The sequence below is a fragment of the Pangasianodon hypophthalmus genome, chromosome 4 (genome assembly GCF_027358585.1).
Source record: "Pangasianodon hypophthalmus isolate fPanHyp1 chromosome 4, fPanHyp1.pri, whole genome shotgun sequence".
NCBI classification, from domain to species: Eukaryota; Metazoa; Chordata; class Actinopteri; order Siluriformes; family Pangasiidae; genus Pangasianodon; species Pangasianodon hypophthalmus.
The window spans coordinates 11249598-11275273 of record NC_069713.1 but is presented as its reverse complement, the minus strand read 5'-3'; the positions used below and the strand labels follow the sequence as shown (position 1 = coordinate 11275273).

General features: G+C 38.0%; 2 protein-coding genes across 3 annotated transcripts; one reads left to right on the top strand and one right to left on the bottom strand.

Annotated features, from left to right (window-relative positions):
• Window positions 1-150: 150 nt before the first annotated feature.
• On the bottom strand, window positions 151-20287 carry pik3c3 (phosphatidylinositol 3-kinase, catalytic subunit type 3). Of its 2 annotated transcripts, XM_053233389.1 has the most exons (26): window positions 19804-20287; window positions 17256-17444; window positions 16641-16784; window positions 16391-16520; window positions 16167-16193; window positions 14237-14323; window positions 13092-13187; window positions 12851-12922; window positions 11975-12079; window positions 11790-11882; window positions 11148-11333; window positions 10768-10907; window positions 10325-10403; window positions 10164-10231; window positions 8894-8999; window positions 7374-7490; window positions 7101-7232; window positions 6845-6973; window positions 5716-5785; window positions 5558-5622; window positions 4658-4742; window positions 4417-4491; window positions 4111-4279; window positions 2231-2321; window positions 2010-2135; window positions 151-1416 (listed from the first exon to the last, which is right to left on the bottom strand). In XM_053233389.1, exons 1-26 carry the CDS (start codon window positions 19866-19868, stop codon window positions 1402-1404), a joined length of 2661 nt encoding a protein of 886 aa, XP_053089364.1. In that variant the 5' UTR covers window positions 19869-20287; the 3' UTR covers window positions 151-1401. The 2 variants fall into 2 exon arrangements, with proteins under 2 accessions (XP_053089364.1, XP_026792546.1); XM_026936745.3 differs by lacking the exon at window positions 16167-16193.
• On the top strand, window positions 18826-25660 carry msmp1 (microseminoprotein, prostate associated 1). The gene is made up of 4 exons (XM_053233390.1): window positions 18826-19260; window positions 24038-24344; window positions 24700-24808; window positions 24934-25660. Exons 2-4 carry the CDS (start codon window positions 24254-24256, stop codon window positions 25100-25102), a joined length of 369 nt encoding a protein of 122 aa, XP_053089365.1. The 5' UTR covers window positions 18826-19260; window positions 24038-24253; the 3' UTR covers window positions 25103-25660.
• Window positions 25661-25676: the final 16 nt, after the last annotated feature.

Genomic DNA, 25676 nt, shown 5'->3' with positions numbered 1-25676 from the left:
TTTGTGCCATGTATGAGTTTGATGAAGCCTGTAGTGAATTATTCTATCATTAATGTATACAATGCATAAATAAAATATAAAGACACCAGGTTTCACTGTTGCAGTTTTAAATGTCAGGTTTCAAGTTGACCAAAGTGAAAAGAAGGAGCGTGACAGGAAAAATATGTGCTGCTTTAATAAAGCCACAACCCACAACCCTGAAACACACATGCTGAAAAACAAGAGCAAGCGAGTAAGAGCTAGAGACTGATGGCAAAAAGGGTGAACATGAGTGAGAAAACCCTCTGAATAATATAATAATATAATGTTAAATAAGAAATATATAAAATATTAAACATTAATAAAATCAAGAATGCCAAATATCTGATACAGGTGTGAGCAAAATCATGAACAGTTGGATGTTCATTATTTTATATAATTTTTAAAAAATATATATTTTTCACCTTTAACAATATGTACATGCTTCTGAATATTCTTTCTGCCAGTAGACTGACTCACTGTGATTCAGTGCCAGCTCAAAGACACATACAGCGTCTGATTCAAACATGTTGCAGAGGACGAAGAGACTAAGAGGATAAGCTGATCAGAAACTGCTCTGTAGCTTATATGAGGTCCATATCTTTATTATAATAAAGCATTTTTTTTAAGTGCAGCAACAGCTCTACCAATTTTGTGAAATATTTGATGGTTCTTATTCATAAACTGTAGACATGTCACTCAAATCATTTTATATTAAATGTTCACTGTTTTAGTTCATTGTACAGAACAATCATATATAACAATCATATATAACAAGCATATATAACTTAGCTATAAACTTACTATCCTTCCATTTGCATTAAATGAACTGCAGTTATACCACAGTGTTGTTAAATTTTCTAACAGCAGCTCTGATAGTAGTTCCATCCGTATATGAAATCACAGATTTATATGAATGCGCTTGTTCTGATGCATTATTGTTTCTTTAGAGGAGAGAGAAAAAGAGAGACTGGTTAGGGAACGACTGCTTATAGCTGCTATAATGTAAGTAATAACAGGAACTAACTTGTTTCATAGATGTACAACAACATTAACTACAAATGTTTATTAAACATCACTGGCAAATTGCTGTGGTATAAGAGGACTAAAATACTTTGGAACATGCTGTTATAGGAAAATAATCAACTTCGGGAAGGGGGGGATACTAACTCAGCTTCTCATCACTCTGTCGCTGATTATTTTCCTATAGCAGCACACCCAATTGTGAGTTATTTCCTTATATAAGTATCTCAAGATGACGCCGCACACACACTCTTGGCACCCCTCTGTCTTGCCTCTCCTCCACTTTCATTTGTTCTATCTTGCTTTAATTACTGTGGCAGGGTCTGTCCAGCTACACGTTTCAGGCACCAATGTGTCTCCTCACCTTCGCCAGTACTGTCGGGGAAAAAAACAAAACAAAAACAACCCAAAGCATTAATCATTTAAGCAGATCAAGAGGCATAGTGTTTTGTGTAATACTTTCACTTCAGGTGAAAGACAACAAGGTACAATCATTAGTTCTTTAGAGCTATGATTCTCAAAGTGTTGTCCACAGTTTTTTAAATCTAGTTACAGTGGTGGAAATCACACCAAAATAATTTACCAAATTTATTATATTATTATAATATTTATTGCTAAGTTATAGAAACATCTAAGTTCTTTTATCCTGTTGAACTGAATGGGTTTATTCCAAACCTCAATAACTCAAAAACAAGCAGTCAACTTAATTTAAATAATTGATTTTAATAAAAATGTGTTTTGGGAGTGGAAGATTTAGGAATAAAAAGCTCTATGGCTCCAGAATAACAAATTACACAATTAAATAATGAGCCTAATGTTTAAAGATTATGTTCACAAACATGTTTATAAATAAATCTGCTATGTGAATTTTTTTTATTTTTTTATTTATTCTTTTAATGGGGTCGTTGGGTGCAAAAACTTTAATAACCCCTGCTGTAGAGTACTGTGTATTAAACACACTTCTATACCTGGGCAAATTTGTGTATTTGTTCCACCACGGCGGCAAACAGAGCTCCCACACTCTCATCTATAAGACTCTGCATGTAGTGCACCGCCTCCTCATCTGACAGGTCCAATCTGAACTTATCCTGCACCTAAAAAGACAACAGACAAGGAGAAAGTCAACGTTCTAGTCTTCAACAGAGTTAAATAAAGATTGAGTGACTGGACCAAGTACAAGTAAACACACCTTTTTAACTGTTTTATCAGGTTCAAGTGCGATGTCAGGAATATTGGCATCCACCATGAGGGAGAACAGGTTTAAAATGAGGTTTGAATATCTGATAACGACACACACAGTGCAGGCCATAAAACTTAGTTTGCATTAGGACACAAATTAACAGCTTAGATGTTAAAATGACCTATGTAATGGGAGGACCTATGTAACGTTTCAGTTGTCAGAGATGGTTCAGTCTGTTGTGTAGAAACTTTTATTTTTTGAGGATGCATACAACTAGGGCCAGAGATGCCACATTGCTAATAAGTAATTCCTAGCAGGTAGAGAAAAACAGGATTTTACCACAAAAACCTAGCATCTTTATCGGTGGACATGATGCCTTTTTTTTTTTTTTTTCAGATATGCACCAAGCGACAGTAAGACACCAGCAAATCAAATGTCCAGCCTGACCACTACATAATTATAAGCAGTGTCACCATTTTTTTTTTACAGACCAAAGAGACCACAGTACCACTCTCTTAGTTTCTACTGGCTCACAAGCCTGAGGCTTGTGAATTCACATTTCAAAGTTCACCTAGATATACCCAGAATGTAGCAAAATGAACTGATACCCAAATGCACCTTTCATGTCCCTTCAGTCAACTTCCACTGGGTGAATCTGATTCGGTTTTGGACTGACCTCTGCTTTGGCTGAAAAAGCAGAACTGCATAGTTTTCAAGTGTATCACCACAATGAGGGGTCATAAATCAAAAATGCTCATGCTCAATCATAAATATTCATACAATATACTGATGGCTTGTTCATGACCTTTGACATTATCAAAGGAAAATACAGAATAAATGACTACTGGTACTTTCAATACATACAAAGTAAGAATTTAAAAAATCCAGTTAAAATTAGAAACTTATATAATCCTTCTCCACACCTGCTCAAAATTACTGCTCAAAATTAAACTTATAACATCTAAAGATGTCCAATATCACGTCCAGTTGAAAAATGGACTGCAGATATAAAACAACCATGGGAGCCTAATTGGCAAAACACATGCAATAACACTTTCTCTATGACTAGCAACTAAAAGCTTCAGTTAATACAATATAAAATGCTACAAATAACCCACATTACAACCCATAAACTGCACCGTATGGGCATTGACAGATGATTACTATCATGCCTTCTGGTTGTTTTCTTACATGAATAAATTTTGCTTGGCTATCATGGACAGGCTGTCTGTGATCCAGGGACTCGGCATCCCACTGTGCCCCACTCTAGCCCTACTTAATGACATTTCTTCATTATCAGACCCCAGACCCTATATGCTAATATCACTCACAAGTGCTAAAAATATTATACTATTTAACTAGAAACACAGAATGCAAATTTCTATAAAACACTGGCTCAACCTCTTGGTATACCTCTCTACCCTGGAAAGAATCACAGCAAAGCTAAAAATAATAATAAATAATTTTAGGACACCTAGTCATGTTTCTTACATTACACTAATTCCACTTCATAGACCTTCTCTAGGTAAAATATGTATTCATATAGCTTGTTAACTATCATCATCCCCATTTATTAATAGTTACATCGCACATTTGTTTTTCATTTTCTTTTTCTCTTCCTCATTTTAAACTGTTACTGTCTTTTCCTTTCTGTGCTGTACCGTTTTTTCTCTCTCTCCATTCTCTCTGCATGCTCACCTCTATTGTAGCTTTGGGGATAGAATAATGATGATAACATAATGACAGTTATAATTATCTGAATTTCTTAAAAAAAAAAAAAAAAAAAACATAAATGCTGTGGTTAGGCTGTAGATATGGGCACCTCTGTAGCGTACTGAACTTATGCAGAACATGTGGGGAGTCCATCATCTTGTCTGTGTGTGTGTTACCTGCGCAAGTGCAGGAAGGCTGTGTAACAATGTTTCCTAAGCTCCTGGTACTGTTCACTCTGCATGCCCCCCATGCCCTCTACCATCTCCTTGCTCAGCTTCATCGGAGGAGGCAGTGGTTTGGGGTCCCGCCCCAGAATGTAGCCAAAATCAATATGGAACAACTTTCCTAAGGCAGAAAAGAAGGGTTCAACCATGACCACAGTGTGTATGTACTCCACTATATACAGTAGAATTTAGCATTATATTTTATTATAGATTAAAGCTAATAAATGAAATAAAATAAAGTAAAATGCAGAACTGTACCAGTCTTGGTGAGAAGCAGGTTGTCCAGGTGTCTGTCCCCAACTCCGAGGATATAGGTGATGACGCAGTAGCCAGCTGTGATATGCACACATAATGCACAAAAATAAATTCACAGACCACACACTCTACAGCTGTACAGCATTATGATAAGCTACTTTTATTTCTTAAGCCGCTTTTATTTTCAATAATCAAAAGAAGACCCGTTTAGGAATTTTCACAGCCGGACAGGTGCATGTCTCACCACAGCTCTTCACGTAGGTGTCCATCACCTCAGAGCTGATGCCGTAAGGTCCTTTTTCACTAGGGGCATGTTTCCTAAAGAAACTCTGCAGGAACAGGTCAGAGGTCAGCTGATAAATCCCTCTGCTTAAATCTTTACCATTTATATAGTTCACAAACTTCTACTCAACTCTTAATCATATAAGACATTGCTTATATCAGATTTTTTCATATCACAACATACAGTGTGGTCCATATATAATAAGGAATTTGTTGTTGTTATGCCTCTGCCACTAAGTGGTATGTTTTTGGACTGTCTGTGCACCTTTCTGTCTGTCCAAGATTCTCGTTAGTGTGATATCTCAAGATATCTCAGGTTTATATAGAATTATGATTGTAACCAGCAGATGAAGTGATTAGATTTTAGAATTGATCCAAACAGGGTCAAGGTCCTTGCTGTCCAGGTCACAGCAAGGTCAACTGTCTGAAATGACAAGTCTTGTTGGCAGTGGAGGCATCCCCACATCAAGCACTACTTATAGGAGAATCCAGATGGTTCAATGCTGATATAATGTCTTTCAAGGCCTTACTGTTGGGCTCAACAGGTTATAGTGCACAGTGTTATATTTACTTCAGGGGCATTTACACATATACTGGGTAAATAGTATATAATGTCAGTATTTCAGTATATACACTTGGACAAATTAACAATCTTAAATAATATTCTCCTATACAATGCACCCATTTTCAGTTCCTGATGGTTTTGGAGGAAATTTAGCATCAGTCTTGTCTTCAGTAAGTAAAACCTTATGCTCCTTGTTTCATTTCAAATCCAATGTGCTGTAGAGCCAAAACACCTAAAACTGCCACTGTCCAATAACAAACTGCACTGAATGAGTCATAGTGTATCTGACTGTCCAACCTGAATATTGCCTTCAGTTGCCAGAACTTCTGCCACAGGAACTGATTGTACAAACTGCATAAAACCTGAGAACACAAACACAGCGGGTGTAAGAATGCACAAGTGTACATTGGGCTCTTTGGTGCAGGCTCTGTAGCTCCATGTGTGTTAGCACTGACCATGTTTGGTGCTGGTGGCCAGCACTTTATATGGCATCAGCTTTAGGTCCAAATTTTCTTTCCTTAGCAGCTGTGGAGAAAATAAAAGGCTTGAGATATACTATAAACAATGTCTAGAGAATGAGGATGCTTGTGTGTGGGGGGTACAGGTATTCAATTCTATCTGTCATTAGCATGTTTGATTATATTTTACAAGGCAATTATTTATTTTGCCTTTTGTCATTAATTAAATTACATATGCCAACAATATAAATATAAAATATATCAATACAGCCAAATAAATCAGGGAGGTAAAAGACTGCAAGATAACAGAAAGAGGTGTTGGTAAGAGAATGTTATATAAATCAGATTGAAGACTACCGAGTAAACTCTAATGCCATGTATCTGTGCAGAGTGTAGCAGGCTGCACTTGTCTTGGCATGTACTTGTCTCTAGAGGCCTACAAGGCACCTGGAAGTAGTTTACTAAAACCATAAGAACATGCATTTGGGGATTACAGTAAAAAATATTCTAATGACTGCACAGCCATTAGTTATGTCCACAAAGAATATGGGTACAGGACAAATCTTTCTAAAATGTTCTTAAAGATATGCCATAGAGATTAGTTTGTAGCTATTTAATGATGTTAGAAATGTTAGAATGCACACTTTTATTCTGAATGGCAATTCTGCACTTCTCTCTTAATATATTCAGATCACCAGTGTGTTCATTCTTTTTAAGAAAGTACCATATAGTTGATTTGGCCACACCTAATGTTTTTGCTATCTCTGGGTTTGTTTTGATCATTTTGCCTAATCGTGGCTTGCTTTATGCTTATATAATATCAACTGTACAACAAATCTACATATCAATTTGTATATAAATCTTTTTGTGTTGCTTTATTATGAAACACCCCCTACAAATTTATATGGATTTTCCATCTGTTATTCTTTATTGTAGCTGGCTGAGGTTACTGTTTATGTTTAAGAATATTTGTTGTACTCCTGAACTGGACACCCATTGTGCAGAGTTGTCCATTGACTGTGTGTATTATAAGGCCTTTCTTACATAACATTCATTACTGCCAAATTTTAAAAAAGCAGTACAGAATAAAGTACATGTGTACATGGGAGTATCAGGCATATCAGACCTTGTCCATCAGTGAGATGATCTGTAGGATGAGTTGATCTTGTCGCAGGTCATCACCATGTTTAAAGATCACAGGATAAAGCTCGTTATCTTCAGTCTTAAAGATCAGCTTAGCTGGCATCAGAGCACTCTGAATACAGAAACACACACACACACACACACACACACACACACACACACAAAGAAGGTGATGTGTGGTTTTTTCATAATCACACCAAAGAAGAATAGCTGGATGGATGATTGTGATAGTGGTGTACCTTGAATAGCGTGGCAGTGTCTGGTACAATGCCTCTGATGCGCACCTGGGGCTCCAGAGGGAGAGGGATGGGATCGATCTCACACAGACTCACCTTCTCATTATCAGCCAACAGAGCCTGCAGCCTCTCCGTCTGTCTCAGACACACAAACACAACACTGTAGGGTAATTTACAAACATGAAGTGCCACACAATAGATGGAAATTTAGAATTTTTATATTTTTCCATCACTCCAGGTGAGGTGTCTGAGGGCTACGTGTGCACAAGTGTGTACCTTTTTCTTGCGATTGCCGCTCTCTCTCTGAACAGCCTTCATAAGCTGCACGAGTCTGTCTACAAATGTCTGCTGTGCTGCGAGCAGAGAGCGCATCACTCTCACATTCTTATCACCCTGAGGGAAAGGAAGAGAAAAAGAGACATCTGCAATGTTTCTGTATCATCAGTGATTCTGTAACTTCATCTGGAGGAAAAAAACAATATGAGAAACTTGGTGTGAGTGATAAAACCAAAGTGTTATGTGACAATATTTTCAGAATTCTGAACTATATTATGGTATACACATCATGGAAAAGCTGTAAGAGTAATGCTGTCTTTAAAAAAAAAAAAAAAAAAAAAAAGACAAATTTACCAAAGGTTCAGTGCCCCAAACGAGTCCAGTGTAGCAGTTTTGCAACAAGCAACACTTTAAAGTAAATATCAGTCACCTTGGTGCTTGTGCTACATCACAGCAGATATTATGTTATGTTATTATGTTATGCACATCACAAATTTTTACAAGCGTTTCATTCATACTGTTAAAACCACCCGGTACGAAGATAAACAGGCAGTAAAATTAGTACTTCATTTATGCTGGATCATATACTACAACTACTACTACTACTACTACTACTAATAATAATAATAATAATAATTTAAAAATTAGAAATACAATTTTAATGAATGATCGTTCTTGAAGTATCACTCACTTTCCCAAAATACAGTTGGCTCATTTCCATGATGACTAATTGGTAACAAGTAATCATACTTGTGTTATCAGTCACAATTGCTCAGAGGTGCCTAGAGTAGACTAGTTTTGGAACAAAGTTGCAGGTGGAAAAAGCAAGTCCATAGCCGCCGTTTATTTAAACTGGTTTAAAAAATATTCTGTGACCAACAAGATCTTTTTTTGAAGTAAATAATGGGAATTAAATCTAATAAATGTCCACAAGCACAGATGTAGTGCAAAGATTGAGAGTGCAAAAAGGGGATTATAGAGTGGATAAAAAAAGGCGTATTTGCAAATACTGCAAATCAGAAATGCACACGCACCAAAATGAACTCATTCCACACACAAAGACTGAGAAAAACTCGTCTCTTTTCCAATGCCCAAACATTTTTTCCCCCTAGTTTCAGTTCTTTTTGTGTTTTGTGTATTAAGACCCTGAGTAAAATGTTTGTTGTGAGGCTGAGTGCATACTGTGAAGCTTAACACACAGGAAATGTGCAGCTGACTCCTTCAGTCCTCCCACGACATCTATGGCATCAAAAGTATTTTTGGAGTACTGGTGCGTCTAAATGTTCTGGCACATTTTCCCCTCCCTGCCGCTCTACCTTGGCGTTCCAGTACCTCATATATTACAAATTACACACTGGGTAGAATGTGTTATATGATATCTGACAAAAACCATGCATGAAGCAGCATGAAGTCTATGGTGACGATAGTATGGTTTCTTAATTATCTTTTAACTGTGTGGATGTGGACAGAGTGTGAAAGTGGGGAAAAATGAAAAAGGAAGTGTGTGTGTGTGTATTTACCTTGAGCAGAGCTTGGCTGAATCGCCTCATTACATTCAGATACATGTCGTGAGTCTTTGGGTCTCTCTGCTGTGTGTCCTGGTCCTCACACTCCACTATTACATACCTGCAGAAAAAGATCATTTCAAGTCCTGCTAGCAACATTACCATCCACCAACTGGCCAAATGTGGGGAAAAATCTGGCACTGGTGGTTAACTCCACTTCAGTGGATAAACATGCTGTTTGTTTTGTGCTGTTGGTTTTTAGGCTGTATATTTCTTTTTGCAGAACACAAATATGGTAGTTTATATCACAGCTCTGTTGAATTCTCAAATCTGATCAGTGAGACTGTGTATTAATTTTCTACAACAGCAGTTCTGATGGTAGTTCAAGCTGGTTTATTACTTTATATAATATGCTCATTTTTTAACAACATAAACTGGGTCAATGTGCCACATAAATGGATTTATAATGTATAATTATTGATATGTTTAAGTATTCATTGAGGAGATGCTTATTTGACATTTTAGAGTCTCCAGAGTTATGCTATGTAACAGTCAGAGCTTTTCTTTTAGGTTTTTGGGTACGGTACAGTTTTCAGGTTGGAGGGCTTTGCACTTTCAGGGTGCACTTATCATGCACATTCCATAACACTAAACCTAACTATAAATGGACAAAAATTACAATGTGTCATTTTTAGATAATAAATTGCTGTGGTATAAGAAGAATAAGGTATAAGCACTGCTGAAATATAAAATTAATCAACTTTGAGGTGGCAACAGTTGTTGATTAGTTTCTTATAACAGCACGTGTCATGTTTTATTCCTAACATAGCTTGTTAGAGAAAAGTTCAAGTCAAATAATAATAGTGATGGAACAGACAACACACAGGAAACGAAAAGACAGCAAAGAGGAAACTACTGAGAAAAATTGAAAAAGAAAGCATGGCTTCAAAGAAAAACATGAGAGAGTTTTGCCCAGACAACACATCATTTATAGTTATCAAAATGAGTGTAGCACACCTGTGCTTATTTAGCATCCAATTTAGCGAGACAGCAATTACACACACCTATACACAAAATACTGAATTGTTGTATGTTCCAACAGAATAATTTAATAAAGGTTAAATAATTGATTTATTTTATTTACTGTATTGTGGCAAAATGCTAGCTAAATGCTGACTAGTGACATGCAAACTTTAGTTCAAGTACAAACACAGAAACGATTTACTGACCATTTGCGCAAGGATGCACTACAGTTTACTTATTTTGCATGAGCACGGATACTCACCAGTACAAGTAGTTGGCTAGTGTCGAGTTCTTGCAGGCACGCGATATGAGGAAAGTACACAGGTCTTGCTGCACAATAGACACACAACATGTGCACACACAGTTACACACCACCACCATCATCATCCTCCTCCTCCTCCTTCTAAACTCTGACTCTCTTACCTCCAGATTTTCTCCATCTGCCCCGTCTTTGCCTTTCTGTGTGCTGGTGGTTGCTATAGCAGCCGAGGTTATCTGGGAGCTGATTAAACATCGTTGTGTTAACACTACTTCAAGTTCAAATGACGCTTTAAATTCTCTCCCACATTGCTAAAACATATCATTAAACTATTCATCTATTAGTTTTGATTGAAAGAGCAGAAAAGTATCACAAACAACTCAGTATAGTAGGAGATTACTGCGCGCACACACACACACACACACACACACACACACACACGCACACGCACACAGAGCACAAAATGTAGACATATTACTTGGATATGCTGAAGATTACATGTTGCACACTGGAACCTGGAACAACTACTTGGCCACTGCTGAGTGTAGAGGGTGTGTGTACAGGTGAGCTTACTGTATTTTCCTTCATGCTGTACTTTGTGACTCACCTGTCCAAATCACCCAGTGTGGTGCTCTCGCACAGGCCCTGGCTGTCCCGCTTACTGCCAGGATCCAGACCACCCTGGATATCATTGAAATTCTCATACTTCAGAGCCTGAACCAGCTGCAGCAAGTACATCAACAAATCCTACACGGAAAAAAAAATATATATATATAAAATCACTTGCTTCCTCCAAGATACATGAAGCCAGCCAACCATATCTCTTCAAAGTGATGCTCATAATGTGTCACAGGGCAGCTTTGATTCCAGGATGTAAATATGAAATTCTCTACAATATCTTAGTAATATACTCTTAAGTTAACTGAAGCTCACGAATACACTCAGCACTGATTCCTATGCGTCATCTACCTATCATTAGAATTTCACCTCGTCATCAGCCTGCTGCAGACGGGCCACAGCATAGCGTCTGACTGTGGGGTTGGTGAATTGAGACGAGAGCAGCTCTAGTGAGTCCTCCACATCCATGGGTCTCCACTTCCCCAGCAGCTCCAGTGCCTGCTTTGCCTCCTGTGGCAACGCCCAGTTCACACACTTCAGGAACTTAGTCAGGGCCTATGAATCCCACATAAACAAGCACAGACAAGAGACATTATGAGTGCAGTTTTACATACTATTATTATTAATTATATATTATTATTATAATGTATGTATAATTCACACACAGTACACTTTAATAGGAACACCTGCTCATTTAAGCAATCAGCCAATCATGTGGCAGCAGCACAAAGGATAAAAACATGCAGATACAGGTCAAGAGCTTCAGTTAATGTAGAGTGCTTATTTGGGTTACTATAGACCAGTCTGGCCATTCTCCTCTGATCTCATCATCAACAAGCCTGCAGATCCTCCGCACACAGTATGTTTTCTGTTTTTCACAATATTCCGTGTAAACTCTAGAGACTGCTGTGTATGAAAATCTCAGGAGAGCATATTATATATATATATATAAGTTGGAAATCACTTTGAAACACACAGTCAAAGAACACACGCATGCACACACAAACACACCTTCTCCTGAGTGGTGAGGTAATATCTGAACTTCCACACCAGGTCCTGCTCCTCAGAGGTCAGCTGCTTGGTGGGAGGATAACTGACGATGATCTGTGGACACACAAACACTAGTAAAATCCCTGGTCCTTTCATTACTCACACCCACACACACATTTATTCCAAGATCTTTCTGCCTCACTCACGTTGAGCTGGTCTCTGGTGGCAGCATTGGGCTTCAGGTCATGGTCAGATGGTCCACTCCGCAGACTCCGAGCCAATTTGTGGTGTTTGCTCTCCACCAGATTCTCCTAAAACACAGTATAATGCAGGGTTTAATCAGATAAGCTTCAGTTTTGGTACACCACCTTGAAAGCGAGTTCTTTCTAGGGGTGTGAAGAGAAAATCTGAATTAGGATACACTATTAACGCTATGATACAGTGGTCTATGTAATAACTTCACAAACATAAAACAGTTATATCAGAAGGTAATTACAGATGGTGTGTATTGAAATATGATGCATGTGTTACACTTTTTAAAGGGCCAGAAGCCATAAAAATAGACATTTCTGGACATTTTTATTATATAATTTATATGGTAAACCCATTGTTCTCCATGTTGTGTCCATGACACATAGCCAGAGGTCCACAATATTTTATTCTTATTTCTTTAAAGGCATGATTAATGTGATGATCACTATCAAAATGTTTAATCTGCATGTTTCTAACTGGTGTAACAGATTTGGGTTGTTTGTAAAACAAAAAAAGTTTAATTTCTTAAGGAAGAAAAATCTCTAATATCACTAATAAATATAAAAAAATATTGCACCCAATATTTAAATAGCTAAATAAATTAAACCTGTGCTGCGGGTGACAGTGCAATTTGAGACTGTAATAAACTACTGAATGACAAACCTCTTGACAAGTCTGTCTTAAAATAAAACTGCTTCTGCAGTGTCACACATCATTTAATATCTTCAAGAATGTTTATCAGTCGATACTGTTGTTCACAGAAAACTATAATATCAGAGACGATATTAGGTGTGATTTTGTAATAGTGGTCTACAAAATTCATCACTCACCATGCACATTTGAGGATCAGGGACTTTAACTATGTCTGAACTGGTCAGTAGAGTGGACGCTTCATCTCCATCCTGCACAAACCAGGGGGAATAACATGATAACCAGGTCTGTATTGTTGTTCAATATGAAATGAACAGCTAGTTATCAGTGTAAAAGATTTTAGTGAATTTGTTGACCATACACAACTCTGTCAAATATCTATCAAAGCCACACAGAGTCTTTGAGCAGAAGCCTACATACCTTTTCATAGTAAACTATGCTGTATTCTCTGTCTCCACTCTTGACTCGAGGGAATTCCACCATAAGGTACATGAAGTTGGAACTACGTTTCTCACTCTATAGAGAAGACAGATTTTTACACAAACGGTCACAAATACCTCACACAACAGTTCTGGATATTCACACAGCACTATGATTTTACGCTGCAAGCTTAAAGAATCAATTGCCCCAAAAATCAAACACACAATTTCCACTTATGCCAAAGGCAAGGCATTTTCACATACAAAGGTCATTCAAAGTGCTTTATGTAAAAATAAATAAATTAATAAATAAAATGAAAGGTAGTTGATCAGCCAAAACATGTCCTGTGTCAGACATTTGATTCTTTAGGTTTTCACTTTTCAAACAAATGTGTGATGACTTAGGTTTAACCTGAAGTGTGTCAGCCTCAGAAAACCATTCATATGGTGAAATCTTGAAATTTTCTACTATATATAGCTCTAAAAACTACAAATTTACCTGTTTCTATATTTAATGTATGTCAACTACAGGTTATTGCAATTTTAAATCTAGTTACCCCCAAAAGTGAATAGGGAGAAAGATTCGTCTATCACCTAATCTACTCCTGGAAAAATGACTCACTGAAAAATAAAAAAAATAAATAAATAAAATAAAATCAAATCAAAATTACAATTACAATTTACAATGGGAAATTACTTATTACTTTGATTATCAGCATACCACATAGATCATCAGACAAGGCAGGCTTATAAAATAACCTAAATAAATATTTCCATGTCATTTTGGTAAATTATTAGTATATTACTGGCAGAAACAAAATCAGACACAGCAATATCCAACAGGTTTTCCCAGACTGCCACACATAGAAACTTCCATTACCTGTTAGTTACATTTGCCTTGTAGTTCCAGCGGAAAAGCTAAAGAAACAAACTTCAAACACCAAGGCTGACTGATTAGATTTGGGATAAATGGAAGACTGTTGTATGTTAATTTTTAAATTTTCTTTTCAAATTTAGACAAGAGGACAAAACATTTAGTGACTGCCTGCGCTACAAACCTGCTAATAAACCTAAGAGTTGAATCAGGTGTTTTTAAGCAGGAAAATCACTCGGCTATCCCACTCATTTATCCCACACCCATCTCACCTCATTGATCATCTCAATCTCTCTGAAGGTCAACCGGTCCAGCCAGTCCACCTTCACCATGTGCCCCTGACGATGAGCCTTCGTCAACTAGAGAGAGAGAGAGAGAGAGAGAGAGAGAGAGAGGGACAGGACGAAAGAAAGAAGGAGAGAGAGTATGTGAATCTGAATGAATAAGAGAGAAAAGTAGGAGACCCATGTTGTGCTGTGCATTAACACTCAGCCAAACATCAGTGTGTCAGCCAAAGGTAGCTTTGTGTACATGTTCACACTCAAATAGCCAAGTATATCACACAGTGGGTAGTCAGTACAAAGTAATCACACATTAGGAATATTCCTGTCACTCACATTTTGGCAGTTAGTGAACTTTACATTTATTAAAGTGCCCAAGAGTCACAGGTAGAAAGCATGCAGCCAGCAGGTTATGCTCCATTTTATAGTAACTGCAGGTTAATCACATCATTGTTTGACACTAGATTTTTGTTATGTGACCATACAACAAAAAATCAGTTTTTAAAAAGTTGGTTCAAAACTCTTTAACAAGCAACATTTTTATATACTAATGGCACTTGTAGCCCATTTCCACCGAACAAGCGCTGGTCCTTGGCGCTTGTGACTAATCTGAAACTGTCCTCTGCACTTCCACCACAAAAGGCAGTGCCTTCTTTTTGTTACCATGGCAACTAGAAAAACTTAAATTATTTGTATGATTGCCAATACAGAACAGATGAACAGATCAGGAGGTTTTGAATTTATGGTTGAAAAATTAGCAAAATTTAATACTGCAACCCTGACTCAATAGTCTAAGGAAGTAGCAAGATTCAGTTGCACTTTTCTATAAGAGTTCATTTAAGCCTGTTTTTCTTTATAACATTCTTCTTAGGCTATGTTTCGTGTCTCATTATTAGTTATTTGTCGTGCAATATAATCTTCTTGTATGTGCAACAATTCTCCTCCCTTCTGCTTACACCGTGTTATTATGTATAATATTCTGCATAATATTCTTCTTATTATAATTATATTTTCCTGACAGAGCCTTAAAGCCTTAAAACTTTGCATGCCTTCAACATTTTGAAATCAGTGAGAATTAAATACTGTAATATCATTTAACCCTTTTAGCATTTTTATCGGGCTCTGTCAAGCCAATATCAAAATTTATCTATAAACTTTAACCTTCTAATTTGTCAGAGTGGACTTTATAGGAATGTGCTGCTGTTGCAGACGATTTTCATTGTGAGTGTTCACAACATTTTACACACATGCAGCATTATACATGGATTTGACCACCCACTGTTCCTGAAAATAAAAATTCATATTTGGCCTCCTTGGCTATTACTGCCAAGAAAGTGTCAAGAAAGACATGCTGACAAAGTCAAAGTCCAGCTATTACAATAAAATTATATTATTACAGTAAAAAGTCACTAAGCACAATACATTGAAGGAAACTAAGACCTAAAAAAACCCTAATATTTACCAGAGAAAGCAAATGCTAGTCTTCATCCCTCACCAGTTGGTAGCTGTGATAGGGAAAAGCTAGCTTGTGGGTGGGAATTTGCAAATCAGTGTAAAGGGAAAAAAACCCAGCATTTTTCATACTAATCTCTATCTGCCACATGTGTAACATATGTATAAATGCCACAGTCAAGAATTTCCCTGCACTGAAAGAAAACAACCTGTTTTCTCCAAACTAACATATAATACAAGTCTAAGAGCAGGTGTTAAATTCTGCTGATTAACTGGCAAAGTCTGAAAGGGTGATTGTATTTGCCAGTCTCTCCCCATGTGAGAAGTTAGGAGAGAGAAAAAAGTATGACGATATGCCATCAAACACACCACCCTACTCACACACTCTGCAAACATTCACATTCTTTCAAACACACACAGACTTACAAATATTCATGGACATTCAGCATTCTTGCCCTTTTATACTCACATCACTAAGTAGCTCCAGGTCAGGACCCTGGAACAGACAGCAGTTAAAATGTGTCCTTTTACATCACACACACACACACACACACACACACACACCCTTTCTCCCTCTTTCACTGCCTCCTTCCACAGAGATACACTCAATTTGTCCGTTTATACACAAAAACATACAGACTTTTTCTTCCTCTCTCACTGTCAATTTTTATTGATGTACATCCCTCTTCTCACCTTAGCCAGCCTGCCCATCTGATCCTCAGACAGAGTGCTGCTGGTCCTGCCCGGTGTCGATGTGGACTCCCCACCATCACCCTCCACCCCCGGCCACACCTTCAGATCATGCATGCCCTGCCGGAACATTCTGTAAAAAGGGAAAACACAGACAGAAACAGAAACAAAGTGAACAAAAAATCAAAAATGAGCATACACAATGGTAAAAACTATTGCACAGATCTAGTAAAGACAATCAAGAGACCCTCACCCGTATTTCCCAAAAAGGGTGACTGTGGTGCCCCCTACAGGAGTGGCACGTCCTGGCCCATAAACGTCCCACACAGTCAGAGCTACCTGAGCATTTTGTGGCAGGTCAGGATACTTTACTGGCAATCTCAACCACTCGTTCCAGCTACAAACAAATAACACATGTTCTCATGTAATCTGCAGTTTATAACCTTTAATATGTGTTATAAATAATCATAGAAAACTTATATGCAATATTGCAGTGTAATGAGTGGCTAGCTTCATCTTTTTGCCTGCTTTTTCTTTTTAAAAGATAAATACAGTTTCAGCAGTTTGGGTTTGTTATTATTGCAATGTTATTATTTCAAGTTGATTCATCTCCCAGACACTGGAGGGCTGTAAACATAACAAACTGCTCCTTTAAAACACTTTCCTGTCAATATATCACAGTGAAAACTTGATTTATTAATCAGGAGAGGACAATTCCAGCCGATTCCAGGAAAGTCAGATTTTTTGGTGATTTCACTGTTCAAACATCTAACAGATAATGTTTATTAAGTGGGTTAGAGCAAGAAAATCCCCAAACTGGAATGAAGATATACTGGACTTGCATAACATTATACTGAGAGGTACTCACTTCCAGCGGGTACTGAAGGCTTTATAGGACGTACGAACAGGCAGCGCTAGTGGCTTCCCCTCTGCAAACACCTGGCAGGTAACATACAGGTCTGAGCAGTTCTCCTGGTAAAGGCCAGAGAATCGCAGCATCGGGTCTTCAAGCAGAGCCTTGTAGCTTTTCTGCTCCCGCTTGCCTTCCAAACTACCTCTGTTAAGGGCAAAAAAAAATTTAAGCTTTTAGTGCAGTTTTCACGCTTGCATTTTTTCACCAGACGAGAGTTTTTTCATGTGTGAAAACTGTATTTGAAAACTGTAACTCAGGTGACCGGACTATTGGTCCACCTAAAATAATAATGGTCTGGGGTTCTCTTCATGTCGACTCAGATGTGGTCTGCACAATATGTGAAGGCGCTTTGCATCAAATTACGTGTTTGATTGAACATTATTTCCATGTTGTATTCAGATGAAACGGAGGGTGTTCAGATACTTAATTAGGCTAAGAAGGCATTAAAATGCACATGACTACAAGTACAATTATTTAATAAATATGTATTTATTTAATAAGTGTTTCTTTTCTTCACACTGATCAATGGTCCAGGAGAAGCCTATTTTTTTTTCCAAGAACCTTAAACCTTAAATAAAATTGCACCATCAATCCACTGTACTATATATATATATATATATATACATATACACACACACAGTACCGTGCAAAAGTCTTAGGCACCTTTTGTTTTTAGTACAAACTTTGTTATAAATGTTTATTTTATGACTTCTACATTATTGATTCAGTACAAAAACTGAATTCCAAACATTAGTTTTCCAGCACAAAATTAAATGATACATAAAAATGTTTGTATGTCAGTAAAGAAAGCAGCAGATTATATAAGAGACACGTTTCAGACAAAAAAACAGAATGAAGGCTGCTGGGTTTTGCTGCAAAAATAAGAAGTAAGTGCGACAGTCAAAGTCTCCAGAAGAAATGTAGCTGCTTCTGCAAGATGCTCAGTAACACTTACAGCTCATTTCCTTATAAAACTGCACACATTGTACCTGAGACTACTATTTTTTTTTAAGCAAAGGATCATCACACCAAATATTGACTTTGTTTCATTTATTACTGTTTACTGCTCTTTATAGTATTTTTTAATGTAGAAACATTTAGTTTCATTAGCTTTGAAGGCATCTTTGCTCTACAGCATTTCTTTGCATGTGCCTAAGACTTTTGCACAGTACTGTATATTAATCTGGATGAACCTGTGAAAGATGAAATGTGAAAGAGCCCTAAAAAATCCAGGACTGTTCTGAAAATGTTGAAATGAAGAAGTGAAGTCCAGTCACCTTGACCTCCAGATATTCAAAATGATTCAGTGAAGAAAAACACCACTACACTCATATTTATCACAATGAGTCCTCAGGTCCCTGGGGCAGGGGCGGATTTAGTGATTTGGGTGCCCTAAGCAAAATATAGGAATGGGGCCCTCATTTCAGTGTTTTAACATCAATATTTAAAATATCTGCATACATTATTTAGCATTAATAATTAAAAATACATATACTTTACATTTTTAGGGGGCCCTTGGCTTCTGGGGTTGCCTATCTTTGCCTAGTCCTGAGTCTGCCCCTGCCCTGTGGTGGGATGGGCTGTGAGAGGACAGGGCAGATCCGTTTTACTCTTTGACTCTTCACCTCTAGAATGTTTATAGAGGACAATGACAGGGCGGCTCTTCCTTTCTAACATCTTGGGCTTTAATAGCCGCTCATGAGCGATTAATACCTTTTGCATGATTATTTACAGGCGCCCCGAGATTCGACTAACGTAATGAAAACACGTAATCGGTTCTCATTAACCGCTTTACCGGAATCGTGACGTTATTCATGATGATATAATTTATGATCCTGATCGAGGACTGATCGCTGCACGACGGTGGTCCGGACGGGAATGACGTCAGTGCACGGAAAAGGCCGAAGTGTCTCTCCAGACTTCTTTTTTTCCCCCAAATTCAATGCCACAAGAACAAGAGGTATTGAACAGAGTCACATTATTTACAACATTAATGCTGTCAGACAAAATTAAAACGTTACATGTTTTCAGTCCTTTTTTGTTTTTAGTTTGTTTCAGAAAGGTTATATATAAAATTCAAAGTCATTTATAAAATGTAGAAACTTTGGTTTATAAAGAGCTTATTTCTTCTCGTGTATTGATCTCTCCAAGTCACAGAGTTTGTTCAGCTGAGTCACGTGTGTTGTCATGCTCCAACCACTGCAATAACACAGATGAAGAGCCGCCCAACTAATTTAATTCCTATTAATCATTAAAACAATCACAAAAGAAGCATCACTTAAAAACAGAAGAGATGTAAAAGACTCACAAAGCGCTAACTAATATCTAATAATTATCTACAAGAAAGCATCTAATTGTGCAATAGCAGCTGGCCACTTTGTTATTTGTTAGAGACAGATCTAGTTTTTAACCCACACCGAAGCTTACTTATTTTACTAACATGGAGGTTAAGGTTCAACTCAGCGCGTTGCTATCAAAACAATGACTAAGAACAAGTACTCACATTTTCAGTTGGACATTTATGTCCAGGTCACAACTGTAAACATAGTTAAACTTGTCCGTATCCATCTCCAGCCACTTCTACAACGATTTAAAAAAATACAAACACAAACAATACTATAAAGAATGTAAATGAAGAGTTGAGAGGTGTCAGAGCAGCAGGCCTGCCAGAGAAAGCCCTCTGTACTGCACTGCACTGAGGGTGGCTTCCAGCTCAGCAGAATGACTGCTGGGTTTATTTCTATAAAGTCCCACACTGCACAAAATCACTGTTTATAAAAACATCAGTGTGGCAACAGCTTTGGTAACAACTAATCACTGCAGGGACAAAGTCTGAGTCAATATGTGTATATCCATAGTGCGTTTTCCGAAGAAAACACAACAAAAATCATATATCAGGCAAAAGCAATCGATACCAATCGCTCCATCGGAGTGGCGTTTAAAACATACAATCGGGCTGATCGGAAACCACTTCTTTTGTCTACAGAGCCTGAGTCGCTTCCGGGTTGATCCATGGACGGAAAGTAAAGTAGGACAAATTTATCTAGCGTTTCCAGTAATAGTACAGTAACCACTTCATCCTGGTCAGGATCCGTCATGTAATGTAATGTAATATAATTCTGTATGTATATGTACCATAGAGTTATAAAAACAATAGTTTGCTATAAGAAGTCCCTTATGCTGTTGTTGTTGTTGTTTTATATATTATTTTACACATCTTTTATCTTATTATAGAAGTGGTTGGATTATGATGTGCATATTATATTCAGCCCATAACTATTTCTAAATTTAATTGAAACTAATTTTATTTGAACTAATAAACACTCTAATATGTCATAGTTTAGACTAGAATGTGTGGACTGATCTGTTTTTGTCTGTTTTATTATTTTAACACTTTTATAAATAATGTTAGATTAATTTCACGGTTTTTTGTTTTACTTCAACAGATGGTAACTTGTGTGTTTGTTTGTTTGTTAATTCGAGGTAGATACTTCTGATTGAGGTAGATACTTCTGACTATTTATATTCATTTATTTCACTGACCCTTTGAGGGTAAGATTGGTCATAAGTGATTTTTTCTTTCTCCATCATTCATTCATTTATCTTCAGGAACACTTTATCCTGGTCTGGTTAATGGTAAATTTAACTACAGGGTGTCCCAAAAGTCTCCATACATATGGAAAATTAACACTTTTTAGTAAAATATAATTTTATTAAAAAAACATCCTCTACATGATTGCCATTTCTTTGTAAACACACAGGGAGTCGTCTCTCCAACTCATGATGAACTCGTGTTAACATGTCTGGTGTTATGCATGTAATTGCATGTTCTTCGCAACCTTGCGACAGCTTCCTGACCCAGCCATGAGAATGATTTCAATACGTTCTTCTTTTGTCAAAGGCATTCTTAAAGGCTGCATGAAAAAAAAATATGATATGAAAATATGAAATCTTTTTGACCCCCTTTTGGTCTTTTTTGAAAGCACTGGTCTGATAAAGAGCTGAATTCATATTTTGTAACCACATTGGAATGTGGAAATGAGAACAAATGTTCTCTGGCATTGGTGTGGAAAGCTTTAGTTTTGTTTACACAGGCAATACAAACACTGTGTGTAAATACGCTTTAATGAACGTCATCATCATCATCATCATCATCAACATCATTATCATCATCATTGTAATTATTATGTGCTTTCTAGCCTTCCATTGAATGACCAAGCCAAGCCATTAAAACCAGCAAAGAACCACAGTGTTCTTTCATTTAAGTCATGTTTAAGCCTTTCATTTAAGCCTGGTTTCAGCCTCACTGGTGATCAAAACACAACTGTGGAACTTCTCTTCTCTGTGGCTTGGCCAGCAGTTATGTACATAAAATGGTGAATGAGTCAGTCTTCATACCAGCCCAACACCTCAGTCCATTACATGCTCCACTCAGTGTTAAAGAGCTGTTTAAGAGGACAAGCGCCATTGCTCTCCCACTGTGTGCTCCACACACTCACAGCAGAGGCTATGTCCTTTCTCCCTTACGCAAACCCACATTCCTGGGCTTTTATACTGAGGGGAAGTGGGTGGTCAAGCTTTCCAGCCACTGGACAAGACACAAAAACTACAGGGTCAAGCCAAGGTGTGTGTAAGTATCAGTGTCCAGTGGTTAGACATTCAAAAGACAAAAGCAGGAAATTCTTAGAGCTTGAACTTACTTGTTTCAATAGGTTGAGAAGATGTTAGCTGTATGCATATATTGCATATATTAAATAATTTAAACAATTTACACCTAAACTTTATGTTTGAGACAGTTTTATCCAAAGTAATTTGTTACTGAGGAAGACTACAGACAAGTCCAAAACTTGTATGATCTTGAAGGAGCCTGTAATAGTATTACAATTATTATACACAATTATATCTAGCAAAGTTGTGATGTTTGACTAGAACATTTCCATGTTAATGAATGTGGCATTTTTGTTCCACAAGCTTCATATCTGCCTGCTCGAATATGTCCACAGGCCATTCCTGCAATATTTTTGCCAGTCCCAATGCACACCTCTAAATTGAAACACTTGCCAAGGCACTGTCTCTGATGATTTGAATTGGAGAGTTTTTTTTGTTCATCTTGACTGAGATATCTGTGAGACAAGTGGAGATATGTACCTATTCACAGTGACGTGGTGTGAAATGAGAGCAGGAGAGAGCCAAGCATAGAGCCTTGAGGTAAATGAGTTGTTAACTGATACAACATGAATTGTCTTCCACAACAGTGTAGTATCTTCCTGAGTCAAACTATATAATTACTAGAAGGTAACAGGGGCAGAAATTAATTGTTCCATTTGGAATATTAGTAGACAGAAGAATCTGTTGATTCCAGCAGTAAGAACTGAGGACTTGCCAGAAGCTTCTGCAGATCAAAGTGCAGTTGCGATGGTGTTGCTGCACTTTAAGCCACATAAACCTTATTACGACACAGCTCTATGGTACTAGCGCACAACAGTGAAATGCTTATTTTACATTACAGTTAACTCTGTAAATATCTTTGTCTCTTCTTTTGTCTTAGTGGTCTGAAGATTTATTATATTCCTAGGAAACAACTCTTTAATGTGCAGGCAAGAAGGTACTATGTGCTTTTGAGCTCCTCAGAGATGCCGATAGGCAGTGGTGAGTCACTCTGTCCGGACTGTGGCGCGTGTCTCAGCCATTGAGTAGCAGCACCACAAGCATGACACAACACAGCTTTCAACACCTCTCAAACTACTGTGGGGTAACACAGGCATGAATGCTCCAAACAGAGAGTTGTGGGGCCCCAGGGCCCTTTAAAAGCTGATTTCTCTTATTGCAATTTCTGTAAAGGGGATGAGAGATGAGCTAATATGAGGGCGAGTATGTAATGTTTGGTTCTGGCTCAAAGAGCGTTACCTTCCTTGCATCCTAGGTAAGCCTTCTCATCACACACAGACAGACATTTATTCTTGTGGAAGACACAAACACACACATCTGTTACTTTTAACTTTTAGCTTAACATGGAAAAATCTTTGACAAGTTCTTCATATCGACATACAATATATAACATAACAAAATAGTAACCTCACTTAATACCATAACATACATTAATAAAATACAGCAATACTACAAACATTACAAATTAGACATTACCATTTCTCTGAACATACGTATACAGACATGCACGCAGACACACACCTGCAGCTGAGGTGCAATAAAAGTCTAATTCTTTCTTTATGGGTTTCCTTCTCCCAAACAACCACTGAAGCCTCAACTGGACCAGGCCCATGTAAGCTTACAAAACAGAGACACGTCCATGACATCATCAGTATGAGCTAAGTCTGGGGAAGCAGATGAGGGTCAGTGCATCCTCCGGCCGTGAAGTTAGCCCTGTCTGTTTGTGTGTTTGAGGACTACCTAGTAACCACTGGGTGCATTCAGTCCTCAGAGAACAGTAGCAAATGTCCACTGATGTTGTTGATGTGGAGTTGACCACCCTCAGGAGCACCATATAGATACTGAATCACCATGCTTTGGCCAGCCAGGTGACAAGTATATTAGGTGTTAACACATCAGTAAAGTTGATGTAATGGTATAAGATGTACATAAGCAGGGTAGTCAGTGACCATCGCTTTTTTCTCTCTCTCCGTCTCTCTTTCCTTCTTTCTCACCTCTCCTCTTGCTCTCACCTCACCCTCCTTCTCTCACTCTTAGTCATTTTATATGTCAGTATTTTGATTTTCAAGGTCATGCCCAGTGGAGCAGAGAATGGCAAATCGCTGGAGAAACAGATCGAATGGTGCCAAGCCACAGCCTTTTTCCTCTCCAACCCCCCCAAAAAACACGCCAATGGTTCCCCCTCCCACCTCTGCTGCACCTCGAGCTCACATAAGTGTGGGGGGTATAAATGGAGTTACAGAAACAGAGAGTGATTCAGACAACAAGTGACAGAAAGAGAAGAGATGGCAGGACAGTGGATGATGATCTTGATTGGTGTTTCACTGGGGATGACCTGCTTGGCAGCTCCAACCGAATGCCACTTCAACTCTCAAGGTGAGCTAAATCTTTTTATAACTCAAATGCAGACATGTCTGGAAACAAAGTAATTTCACTACCTAATAGATTGCAGTGTGCAGTATGCACAGGTCCAATATTCACTCCTGATTGCACGAATGAGCTGTCTTCTTCAACAAAGTAGGCAGCCTAGGTGGTGCATGTGCAATGTGACATATAAATACCTGTACACACTGCAGCCTTGAGAGAATCGGCTGATTAATTAATGCAGTGTCTTATGCATTAATTATATCACCTTCCACAAAGACAAAGGTTAAAGCCCTTTGCTATCTGCTTAATGCATCTTTTTGGAAGCTAAAAGCCTGTTTCTCCTCTGTTCTCTCTGTCCCTGCAGCTCTGTGTGAGTATGAGGGAAGGCACTACTCATTGGGTCAGAGCTGGATGGAACAGGGGTGCATACAGTGCACCTGTCTGCACCCTTTTGGGGTGGGCTGTTGTGAAACGTCAGTGATCCTTTTCTGTCTTAAAGAAACACTAATCTAACACTAAGTCTAGTATAGTGACAGCAATTTTTTTTATTGAAATAACATCTGATCTTCTTTTGAGTTCAGCTCTCTTTCATCCTCAGTGTGGAGCAGCCAGTGGACTTCCCACCTTGGTGCCAGGTGCGAGTTGAATCTGTAACCTGCAAGGTGAGCTTGGTGCTGACCTCTGACCCACGTCTGCCCTGCCTTCCGGGAGAGGGGAACAGTGTGGACCCCAGTCATGGAGAAATGAACATGAAACTAGCAGGTTAACAAGACAACAAAGCAGTTGATCCATCTGCCAAACCTGCATCATGCCTGTCTGCCTAAGCTGTCATTGTGCTTCATCTGTACGATCTGTAATAATGATACAAGTAACTAATATTTGCTTTTTATCACCCTGAAAGTTAGACAAAGTGGTTGGTCATGTGCTGCTCTTGTCCAGGGGTCATTTCTGTCCCCTGCTTTAATAAACCGTACTGGTTTTATATCTTGCCTGACTATGCAGTGATGAAAGAACCCTCCAGAGCACAGATTTGGTAATAATTGCAAAAGACTTCTAGTCTAGGTACAGGTGATTCACCTATAGTATTCACTATGAAGTTGAAACACAAATACTAATCCTCAATCAGCACTTATAGCCTGGAAAGGACACATGCTGTTTTGGAGTGGTACTTCCTCATCCTTCATTACATTGATTTAATTCATACATCTACTCAAATAGCATGGTCATGATATGTTAATATTACCTAATGCACTATTGTAAATACCCAGCTTTGCGCCTTCAATGATATACATATTACAGTTTTATTTCATGTGTACCACTTCATATCTACCTAAATAAAAT

What these genes read in the sequence shown, in the direction of transcription:
- pik3c3 (XM_053233389.1), bottom strand. Translation starts at nt 19,868, where the DNA reads ATGGATACGGACAAGTTTAACTATGTTTACAGTTGTGACCTGGACATA. An exon ending in TGCAGCAGGCTGATGACGAG is followed by an intron (nt 10,908 to 11,147) that starts GTGAAATTCTAA and finishes TTTTCCGTGTAG; the next exon opens with GATTTGTTGATGTACTTGCT. An exon ending in CACCTACGTGAAGAGCTGTG is followed by an intron (nt 4,492 to 4,657) that starts GTGAGACATGCA and finishes TGCATATCACAG; the next exon opens with CTGGCTACTGCGTCATCACC.
- msmp1 (XM_053233390.1), top strand. Translation starts at nt 24,254, where the DNA reads ATGGCAGGACAGTGGATGATGATCTTGATTGGTGTTTCACTGGGGATG. An exon ending in ATGCCACTTCAACTCTCAAG is followed by an intron (nt 24,345 to 24,699) that starts GTGAGCTAAATC and finishes CTGTCCCTGCAG; the next exon opens with CTCTGTGTGAGTATGAGGGA. An exon ending in GGGGTGGGCTGTTGTGAAAC is followed by an intron (nt 24,809 to 24,933) that starts GTCAGTGATCCT and finishes TTTCATCCTCAG; the next exon opens with TGTGGAGCAGCCAGTGGACT.